The 11875-nt window shown below is 38.5% G+C and overlaps 1 protein-coding gene across 1 annotated transcript in view; it reads left to right on the top strand.

Annotated features, from left to right (window-relative positions):
• LOC124993592 (protein NLRC5-like) overlaps nucleotides 1–11875 on the top strand; it is a 128006-nt gene that overhangs the window by 94589 nt on the left and 21542 nt on the right. The window contains 5 exon segments of the mRNA XM_047565461.1: nucleotides 6755–6869; nucleotides 7381–7505; nucleotides 7586–7650; nucleotides 8118–8201; nucleotides 11638–11766. Of these exon segments, the coding sequence (XP_047421417.1) occupies nucleotides 6755–6869; nucleotides 7381–7505; nucleotides 7586–7650; nucleotides 8118–8201; nucleotides 11638–11766 (518 nt within the window).

Here is an 11875-nt window from a genome sequence, read left to right as displayed (position 1 = left end):
AAGTTCCATATAATTGGAATGAGCATCTTGTTATAAGCAAGCAAGTTAGATTTTCAACAGTAGGGGGGTGAAGAGAATCTCAGTTTCAGTCAATCATAAAAGTAGAGTCTGGAATTTTTAGATCCTTGATAAGTTTTCTCCTTAAGAAAAATGGTAGGAGGAAAAAAAATCTTATGAGTTTAAAAATATTCCTAGAGTTCTGCCAAGCTGGGATCCAGTAACTCCATCCTTTTGAAAATCTCTGATCAGGCTGGGGTTGGGGGCCCAGGTCTGTAATCCCAGGGGTTTGGGAGGCTGAGGCAGGAGGATTGAAAGTTCAAAGCCAGCCTCAGCAACTTAGCGAGACCTTAATCCACTTAGTGAGACTCTGTCTCAAAATAAAATATAAAAAGGGCTGTGGGGGGATGTGGCTCAGGGGTTAAGTACCCCTAGGTTCAATCCCCAGTTTAAAAAAAAAAAAAAAAAAACCCACACACACACAAAAACACAACTCTGATCAGTTACCTAAAGGTGAAAAAATCCTTAGCAGAATATCCCTTTGCCAGAATTGTCAACCCTTGTACAGAGCAGTGTGTCCCCATCACCATGACACCAAATTATTCATCTAAACAGCTCCTCAGGACTCATTTCCTTTACATAGACTCAAAAGCAACCTCTTACCCAATTTTTGAGAATGTTTCTATTCTTCATTCCCCTACCCACACCATCTCTCTGGCAATTCATAGGCAAAACCTTATTTATTTATTTTTAAAGAATTTGGTATTTCATAGGCCAAGCCCCAAAAACCAAAGACTGAATGTTTTCTCTGATAAGTGGATGACGACATATAACGAGGGGGGCGGTGGTGGGGGGAAGAGAAGAATGAAGGAACTTTGGATAGTGTAGAGGAAAATGGGGTGGGGGGGCTGGGAGGGGGTGGGGACTGAAAGATAGTAGAATGAAACAGTATTACTCTATGTGTATGTATGATTACATGAATGGTGTGAATCTACATTGTGTATAATCAAAGAAATAAAAAGTTGTACCCCATTTGGGTACAATGAATCAAAACGCAGTCTGTAAAAATAAAAAAAAATTAATAAACACACACACACACAATCACATAAAGAATTTGGTATTTCAAACTTACCTTTCATAATGAGCAAGAAGGTTTTGGGCACTATTTCACTACCATACTTTCCCATCTCATCAGTAAATAAGAACATAGAATTTTCATATGACTCACTCTTATCTTATCCATGGGCCAGAACATTTTAAAATTACAAAATACTAATTCTGCCTCCTGCATATGCAATACCCAAACAACACCAGAATAACACCAGAAGCCATCACTTCAGATATTGAAAATTCAATGTCAGAAATTTTAACCAGAAGAGTTTACCCTGTTCCAGCACTTTATAGCAGCACAGTTGAGCCATCTGGTAAAAAAAAAAAAAAAAAAAAAAAAAAAAAAAGGCTAATGGATATGTTAAGTATGAATTCCCCTGGATCCTTTGATTTCTATCTCCAAATTATAAGAAAAGGTATTTAGACGGACCATACTGAAACTGGTCTGTAAATAGGCAAATTTCCTGTTTCTAAAAACTGTCCAAGCTGTTTTTGGAAAACAGGTGCAGAACTCTACAACTTGATTTAAAAAGATTTTGAGAGCCTGGCAGTACCAAAAGTCTTCATTGAGTGGAACACAAATAACCAGAACAGGACCTTGGGGACCTATGAAGAAGAGGTGCCATCAAGAGTTTCAGGGCAGATCAGAACAAGGAAGAGACTGGAAACTTCCCAATTACAAAGTAGCCACAGTTCCACCAGGTCCCTTTTACTGGGCACAGTTCCTTATCCCAGGTTGTTTAAATTCCTTTGCTACAGCCCAGAGAGGAGACAGAATTGAGCATGCCTCCTGTCTCCTTGACAATAAAACCCTTTCTTTTTGCAAAAACAGGTGCCATAGTATTGGCTTCTATGTGCAATGGGCACATGGCCTTTTCTCTGCATCAGTATTATCTATGTTTCCTGGAGAAATAACATCTTTAAATTATGATAAATTATGATTAAATGCAATGGTTTTGGATTGTTAAATTGAGTTACTGCAGAAAAGCAATCATTTAAAAATATTTATGGATCTTCTACCAAGCAATAGTCAAAGGCATTGTTTATTAAGTTACTTATATAAAAATATGTACTAAACTTTCCTTGGATAAGAAGTCTGAAAAATGCAAATTCTGCCCTTTTTTGGAAAATATACTATCTTTTGTTCTGATTTCTAGAAAGCAGAATCAAATTATACCTCCACTCTGGAATCTTAAATTTAAACATTCAGCAAACACACCCAAGTTTCCTTTCAGTTCAATAACATCTTCCCCCATCAGTGATTCTTAAGGGGAGGGAACTTTTTTGACTACATCCCCCACCTGGGAGTCACTGGTAAGGAGAAATGTATTGATGGAAACTACTTGTAGATATGTTCGGTGTCCTTTCCACCACTCTGTTTGCTGTGCATCTTGACACTGATGCAGTCTGTGTAAATACTCTGTCATTGTTTCTGCTTTGTTTTGCTGAGGCTGAGAGGAAAACCAGTGCTGTAGGTGCTGCTTGGTTCTATTCTGTTTATTAGTCACTCTCTGGAACTAAAGTCTGATTTCACATTTCTTATTTCCTTGGAAGAGTCTCCCTCCCTTCCTCCGGAGAAGCATCCTCATCCTCTCTTCACTTTCCCTCACCTTCTTAATTCTAAGTACTGTAAGGGAGGGATAGGAGAAGACATGGGGACTGGAACCTGGACTCGCTCTTGCTTTAGAATGCCAAACTGCCTCTTGCTGGGAGCATATGGTATAAATGAACACATTGCTTGCTATAATCATCATGTTTCACCGGGAGAAAGGACATTTCAAGTGATGCTCTAAAAGATATAGGCCAGCAAGCTCCAGCACACTTTCATGAGATAGGGCTCTAGTTTGGGAATTTGCCCAGTGAAGGTAGTACAAGGGAGGAAGGACTCAGATGTTTATTATAAATAAACAAATAAAATAAAAGCTTATCAACTTGTGTGTGTGTGTGTGTGTGTGTGTGTCTGGGGATTGAACCCAGGGTCTCACATGCACTGATGAGCATTCTACACTTAATTGTTTTATTAGCGGCCTGTTTTCACCTTGCGCGTTTTCCTCCACGTTCTCACCCTCAAGGAGTTCAAATCCCTCCAGAGTCCTCTACATGTCCCCTCCAACTCCTTCGTTTCGGTCTATGGCAACTCCCAAACAGAAGATCTTGCCCCTTTCCTACCTTGTTTCCCTTCCACACTCAAAAAAGTACCACATCCTGACCATACTACCTTGTTATATCACTGGGTTCTGTCCCCTCTTGGCGCCATTAGGTGAACTGGAGCGGTAACACTTCCACCTTAGCCAAAGTCTCTCTTGGGTTGCTGGAGTTGCTTGTGACGGTTTCCCATCCAAGTCCAGTCAACTCCATCCTCCATTCATTTCTTGCGATCCGAGGACTCCGGGGTCCCTGTCTCTTAACAGTTGATGCTCCTGCACCATCACACTCGTGCTCCTCGGAAGATGCGCCTGCTTCTCCCCTCCTTGTACTGATCTGGGTGCATTCAAAAGTACCTGCGCCTCTGCAGCACACACTAAGCCCTCTGACAGATTATCTCTGACTAATTCGGTTGTCACCTCCAGAAAGTCGTCCTTGATGGTCCCGCCCCTCTACAAAACCCTTTATGTTCCCACAGCCCCACGCCCTTAACGCGTGCTGGTGCTACTATCGGTTTCCAGAGCTTGGCCCCTGCAGACTTGTGCACACTTTGCGGGTGACAGCTGTGTCATAATCGTCTCTCTAGTCCCGGCCCCTAGCCCTGCATCCTAGTCTCCCAAACCCGGTTACTCCTCCCTGCAAAGGAGCTGAGGCGCCCTCTCTCAGTGTGCCTTTCAGCCCGGGCTGGGTAGCCCAGGAGCCTCAGAATCTGCTTCACCGCCTGCCCAGCAGGGCCTCAGGGTCCACGCGCTGGTGGCTGGGAGCCCGCAGCGCGCTGGATCCGGCGCTCTGAGCCTGCGCCGTGGCTCCGCCCCTGCGTCGTGGCTCCGCCCCATTTCCCTCCCAGCTGCGCCGGCGGCCGGGGCGGGGCGGGGCGCAGCGTGGCGGGTAGTTGCCATGGCAGCGCAGCAGTCGTCGCAACCTTTAGCTGAGCGCACGATGGGGAGCTGCCTGCTGGAGAAGGTCGCCCAGGAGACGGAGACCATCGATACCCCAACTCCTGTCCTCACCCCTGACCCCAACCGAGAGTCGGCTTCCGAGAGCGAGAGCGGTAAGTGGGAGGGTGCTGTTGGGCGCCCGCCTGGCCCGGACGCTACGCGCGAGGGACGGCAGGGTCGCACCGGCTAGTTCCTCAAGCAAGCTGCCTGCCCGAGGCGGCTCAATGGGGGATACCCCTGGGGACTCCAGCTGTGGACCAGACTTTGCGGAGCCTCCAAACGCGGGCAGGAGAGAAGCCCAGACCGCTGCGCGACTGTGCCCTGTGTGTGAGAGGGCGAAGGCGTGTCTGTCGCTTTGCGATTCGCAAAGGAACGTGTACCTGGGGGCTCGCCGCCGCCTTGATCGGACCCCGGACGAGCAAGAGGTTCTGGAGACCAATTCTGACTGTACTTTTGGACTTCCTTTGTTTAACAAATAAAGCTTAACCTGAATGACACCAGTCCCCTGTTTCAAATTTGGATTCTGATTTGCTTTATTTATTTACTTGATAAGAAGGACTGGACCCAAGGATGCTTTTCCACTGAGCTATATCCCTAGCCCCTTTTATTTTTTATTCCGAGACAATTTCTTGCTAAGTTGCAGAGGTCTGACCTCAAACTTGTGATCCTCCTACCTCGGCCTTTCCAGTCACTGGACTTGTTTTAAAGTGTGTATAGATGAATGTGGAACTAGGTGGATAAAGAGCCTTAATCTTCATTGCACCCGGGAGATAACATTGCTATGCTCTGCCTTTAGCATAAAAGCAAATGTTAGCCCTGAGAATTTAAATAATTTGCTCAAAGTTACACACCATCGATTATGGATAGGGCGACCGAATCTGACTCCAACTCTTGGATTTTCCAGTACGCGGCTGTACTAACATAAAAGATCATCTGGAGAGAGCTGCCTGCAACATAAGTAGCTCCCTTCTCCAGAAATTTTTAAATGCCTGCCAGAGGTGTGGGTAAACGAAATTTGGGTTAGATTCTTGACATTTTCCGGTGTAGCTATAGATTCCTCGTTTTTGCTTTACAGTGTGAAGACCGTTTAATATTTTTTTCTAATATGAAAATAGTATAGAAGTCAAATATTGGCACCATTAAATCCCCATATATAAAACACGGGTGAATTTTAAATCAAATGAATAACAGGAAAATATAGCAAAACTTTAAAATATGGCTAGCTAATTAAATAAGAATATTCTTGTAACTTTAACAATATAGAAGCTGTAATCAAGGATTCCTTTATGCCTTCACAAAAATCATTCCTAAATCTGACACATTTCTGGTATCCTGGACCCTGGTGCACCCAGCACTGAATCTCAGAGATCCGACTTCTTTTTAATATCAAGGAAGGTGGTAGTTAGCAAGTAGATAGGAAGCCTGGTGAAGCCCAGCTCCAGTTCCTGTTTGGAATCTGTTGTACTTTCTTTCTTGGCCAGGATGCAAAAGCAGCATTTTCTAGATTGCATTCCCAGTAAGCCATGGTCCCATAAAATGCAGGGAAATGCAGCATTCTTATCCTCTGTCCCATTCCCAGCTCAACAATTTTAAGAATTTTTATTCACTTTGAGTGTCTTAAATGCCCTGTGAAGTGTTGTAGATAGTTCTCTGTGTAGCTTTGCTTACTTTGGCACTTCTCAAACTTACTTGACAACAAAACCTATTCTCTTTGGAACAACTTTAAAGGTCTTGTGGAACATTAATGTTCCAAGTTTAGGGGCTGGTGCAAAAAAGAAAAAGGATATTCATGTACCCATGTACCACAAAACACAGTTTGGGAAATATTATGCTACAATATTATTTAAATACATGAAAATTTCCTAAAATAGGTGATAATTTCCTAAAATAGGGTTTGATTGTGTGCACCCATTCACATGACAGATACTACACTGACATTAAAAATTTTTCAGAGTATCTAATGACATGGAAAACTGTTTATATTATACTATAATAAATATTAACTGAAAAAAAACCAGGACATAAACTATGCCCAAAGTTTCAAATTTTATTTAAAAACTATCTATATATATATGTACACACATATATGTGAAATCTGTTGTACTTGCTGCATTTGTTTGCACCTCATGTGGCACAATGGGAAGAGTCTTTGGAGTCAGTTTGATTTTGCACAAACCCTTATTATTATATGACTTTGAATAAAATATTTAATTTCTCTGGACATCATTTTCCTCAGCTACCAGAGGAAAGAGGTTAGTTCTCTCTTTATGTCATTTCCAAGTTAGGGGGCTGACTTGAGTCAGTGTCTGCGCAGCTTTGGTCGGTGCATCCATGGCCCTCAAAGAAATAAGTACTCTTTATAAGGAATATCAGCATTTTTATTCTGCCTCTCATTCCTTTTATTTCTCTTCTCCTTTTTTATCCTTAGTTCTCTGTCCTTTTAAGCGTGCGCGCGCGCACACACACACACACACACACACAATTTTGAAGGAAGTATTGTTAGAAAAAAACTTTTGGAAAAATTTGTATGTGATGATGAATGCATTTATTTTTCCAAACTTCAGAATCTCTTGCTGGTCTTCAGGAGCATTATCAAAATCTGTGTTTGGAAAAATCCCAGAAAACAAATCCTTATATATTACATGTACTCGGAGAAGTGGATGAAGAGATTAAAAGGGGGTAAGAAAAACTAAGTATTTCATCACATTAGTAATTTCACTAATTCTTATGTGTGTGAAAATCCTGGACTATTCAGTGATTTTATAGCCATGAAAAAGCTGGGTAAAAAGGATGTATCTTTTGATTCAGATGAATAAGTAGATGAGTGACACAGTTAGTAGGTCTTAGAGATGGTGTAGGATACTGGGAAGAGCACTAGACCAGGAGCCCTCAAGCCAGCGCTCCAGATTCCCTTTAACTCCTGTGAGCTGGTGAATTGAAGCAAATCATGAATATTTTCAATGTCATTACATATAAAGTGGGAATACTTTATGCATGTGTGTGTAAGAGAGAAATTAAGTCATATAGAATGCATTAAAAGTACTCCCCAAAGTCTATAGAGTGTCCACTAGTTTTCAGTTACCTGGTATAAATGTACTATATACTTTTAAGTCAGTCTACTACATGGTTCCAGTATCAGTTATCTTTGTATTTCAAAATCTTTCCCCCATTTTTTTCTTTTGCATTTTAGCAGATCAGAAAAAGGAATCACCTTAAACATTGCTGGTAACAATCGATTAATCCCAGTAGAAAGAGTAACTGGTGAAGATTTTTGGATTCTTTCTGAAATTTTACAGAATCATCCATTTATTAGTGGTATGTTTGATTAAGAATTAGTATCTCCACCTCCTCAGTGTTCTTTATAAGGAATATACAGTTTCATTTGTATCTTTCAGGTTTGGATGTGAGATATAACGTCCTAAGTGATGTTGGTGCATACTATGCTGCAAAACTGCTTCAGGTATTATTTGACTACAGAGTATTCTTAGTTCTGTTTAAGGTGAAACTACTTAGTCTAATGGCATGTACACAAACACTAGTTACGCAAATAGAGTCAAGGTCCTGACTCTATTTATAACACTTGAATTATATGGAAATCACTTTCATTTGGTCTCAGTAGAGCTGGTTCCCAGATCTTTGAGTTATCTTTTGCAAACTTGTTCATCATGGTTAAATAAAAAAGCATGTCCATACTTTGAGTTGTTGGTAAAAGTGCATATAGTCATTTCCTTTCACTTATATTGCAAATTCATTATTTAAATAAGAATTGTAATTTTATTTTTCTTTAATGGTAGTTGCTTTTGCTGGAATTCAGTTTTTCTGAGCCATAAAGATTTTCTTTGGTGGTCAATGTTTTTAATTAAATAAATGTGTATGTGATTTATTTCCAACAATACATGCATAATAGCTTCTTTTCTCCCATTATAGACACAGAGGTATCTCATTTACTTAAATCTTATGTTTAATGATATTGGACCTGAAGGTGGAGAATTGATTGCTAAAGCACTTCATGTAAGCATTTATGTACTTCAAATTAACATATTATTTGGGAATTTTAAGTTTTGATTGCTTGGTAACAACAGATTAAATGTTAATGTGAAATTATATTATTTCATTATTGTACTTTAAAGTATGGATATTACATGAGCACTTTTGAACTCATTTTAAAAAACAAATAACTTTATCAAGATTATAATATAATAAATTGACCCTTTTAAAGTCTTTCATTCAGTGGGAGTTTTTTAAAGTATATTTATAGAGTTGTGCAACCATTGCCACTATCAATATTTTTAGAACATTCTCATAATCCCTATCCCAAAGAAACTATTAGCAATCCCCTTCCATTCTTCCCCTACTCTCCAATCCTTGGAAGCTACTAATCTACTTACTATATGTACATTTATTCTGAATGTTTCATATAGATGGAATCCTATCTATGATAGTGGCCTTTTGTGACTGCCTTAATGTTGTTGAGTTTCATCCTTATTGTCATGTTCCATCTGTTTTTATTAGCAAGTAATATTCCATTGTATGGATCTATCACATTGTGTTCATCTGTCCATTGAGGGACATTCAGGCTTCTATTTTTTGGCTGTTATGAATAATGTTATGTGGACAGTCACATGTTTTTTTGGACATACGTTTTCAGTTTGGAGGGTACATAACTAGAAGTGGAATTGCTGGGTCATGTAATGTCTGTTTAACATTTTGAAGAACTGCCAGTTGTTTTCCAAAGTGACTGTACCTTTGAACAATTATATCAACAGTGTTTGAGTGTTCTAGTTTCTCCACATCCTCACAAGCACTTGTTATTGCATTTTAATTTTAACCTTCTTAGTGAGTATGAAAAACTTTGTAGTTTTTTCTTTTCCTTTCCCTAATGAAAAATGATGTAGAACATCTTTTCATGTGCTTATGGTACATTTGAATATATCCTTTGGAGAAATGTCTATTCAGATTTTTTGCCATTTTTAGATTGGGTTTTGTTTTGAGATGAGGTCTCATCTAGTTGCTCAGGTTGATCTCTTCCTCTTCCTCCTTCTCCCTCCTCTTCCTACTCGTTCCCCTCCTTCTCCCCCTCTCCCTCCTCCTCCTCCTCTTCCCCTTCTTCTTCCTTCTTCTTCCACTGAGGATTGAACCCAGGGCTTACACATGCATCCTCCTGCTCCCCCTCCTTCCTCCTTCCTCTTCTTCTTTATTCTTCTCCTCCTCCTCCTCCTCCTTCTACTTCTCCTTCTTCTTTTCCTCCTTCTCCTCCTCCTCCTCTTCTTCCTCCTTCCAATTGACCCAAGGCTTACACATGCTAGCCAAGAGCTCTACCACTAAGCTCTATCCTCAGTCCCTCAGGTTGGTCTTGAACTTCTGGGCTAAAAAGATTCTCCTGCTTCTACCTCTGGAGTAGCTGGGACTGCCGGGGCATGCCCTGAAACTGGTGGGTTGTCCTTTTGAGTTGTAAGACTTCTTTATATGTTCTAGATATAAGTTTCTTATCAGATATATGATCTGCAAGTCATTTTCTCTAATTCTGTAAGTTGCCTTTTCACTTCCTTGATGTTCTTTGAAGCATAAAACCTTTTAGAATCTGGTCAACCCAATTATTTATTTTGTTGCTTTTCTTTTGATATTATCTAAGAACACTTTGCCTAACCCAAGGTCACAAAGATTTACATGTATATCTTCTAAGAGTTTTGTAGTTTTAGCTTTTTTTCATTTAGTTCTTTTATCCATTTTGAATTAATTTTTATATATGTATGAGGTAGGCTTCAAAATCCATTCTTTTATATAATGACTATCTACTTGTTCCTCCCACATTTGTTGAGAAAAATGTTCTTTACTCCCATTGAATTATCTTGACACCTTTGTTCAAAAAAAAAAGTTATCTGTAAATGCAAGGGTTTATTGCTGCAGTACTCTGAATTTTATTAATCCATTCTATCCTTATGCCAGTACCATACTATCTTGATTACTTTAGTTTTGTAGTAAGTTTTGAAATTAAGAAGTGTAAGTCTTCTAACTTTATTAATTTTTCAAGATTATGTTGGTCGCTTGTATTTCTCTGCACATTTTAGGAGCAGGTTATCAATTTCTATAAAAAAGCAGCTAGGATTTTGGAAGGAATTTTATTAAATTTGTAAACTTGTGGAGTATTGGCATTTTAACAGTATTAAGTCTTCCAAACTATGATCATGGAATGTAGTCCATGTAATTTCTTTCAACTGTGTTTTGTAGGTTTCAATGTGCAGGTCTTGTTGTTCTTTTGTTAAATTTATTAATATTTTTTCTGATGCTACTGAAAATGGAATTGTTTTTATAACTATTTTTGGATTGTTCATAGCTAGAGTATAGAAATACAATTGATTTTTATATTTTGATATTGTATCTTACTCTTGCTGAAAGTGTTTATTAGTTCTAACAGCATTTCTTTGGTGGATTCCTTAGGAAGTTCCATATTCAGTACAAGATCATATCATATGCAAACAGTTTTTCCAACTTGGATTTTTTTTTTTTCTTTTTCTTGCCAAATTTCCCTAGCTAGAGCTTCAAGTGTTAAATAGAAGTGGTCAGGGCAGACATACTTGTGTTCTTCCTGATCTTAAGGGGGTTTGAATTCATTTTAAAGATAATTGTTTACATTATTATATGTCCTAACATTTATTCATTAGAATGATGAAATATCTTTAATTTTGTGATTTATCAAGAGTGGAATAAGAGATGGAATTAAATCTTGCAAATGTCTGAGAAATTATATTGCTTTAAAATGGGGGTTAGGAATGTAGCATTGCAAAAAATAAAGTGATGATATAATGGAAAATGTCTGCTTAATGGGTACAGGACTCCTTTTAGGAGGAATGAAAATGTTTTGAAACGAGCTACAAATGATGGCTATACAACACTGGAAATGTAGTAAATGTCACTGAGCTGTATACTTTAAAATGGTTAATTTTATATTATGTGGATTTCACCTCTAAAAAAAGTGGTAAAGTTTTCTTAGAAATTAAATTTATAGATTTTTTTAATGAAAGGAAAGTTTATTATAATCTGGTTTATTTACTGGTTATTGGCTGGGCTTCTGTTTCTTGGTCATTCTTTTTACTAAACTAGTGGATTTGTAACTAGTGAGAAATAGAGTGTTACCTTTAAGGAATATTCTAGTCTATCTCCTTGAAAATTACATGTGTCTATAAATGGTAATATGCTCTCTCCTAACTCATTTAATTTAGAGAATTTCATGGATTAAAAAGTTAAATAGGGGCTGGGGTTGTGGCTCATTGGTAGAGTGTTCACATGGCATGTGAGAGGCCCAGGGTTCGATCCTCAGCACCACATAAAAATAAATAAATAAATAAATAAATAAATAAATAAATAAATAAATATATTGTATCCATCTACAACAAAAAGAATTTAAAGAAAAGTTAAATAACTAAGTTTTGATTCTTTTCTTTTTTAGAAGAATACAACTTTGAAATACCTACGAATGACTGGAAATAAGATTGAAAATAAAGGTGGAATGTTTTTTGCTTCAATGCTGCAAATTAATTCATCCTTAGAGAAATTAGATCTGGGTGACTGTGATCTGGTGAGTAACTTGTTTATGGAAAAAATCACCAAGATAATGGGTTGTTCTCCAAGAAAATTAGCATAGAGAACCATCCAAGAAACCAATCAAATGACAGTCTTATGAATGG

This window comes from Sciurus carolinensis, chromosome 9, assembly GCF_902686445.1.
Source record: "Sciurus carolinensis chromosome 9, mSciCar1.2, whole genome shotgun sequence".
Classification (NCBI taxonomy): domain Eukaryota; kingdom Metazoa; phylum Chordata; class Mammalia; order Rodentia; family Sciuridae; genus Sciurus; species Sciurus carolinensis.
This window is presented reverse-complemented; position numbering and strand designations above follow the sequence as displayed.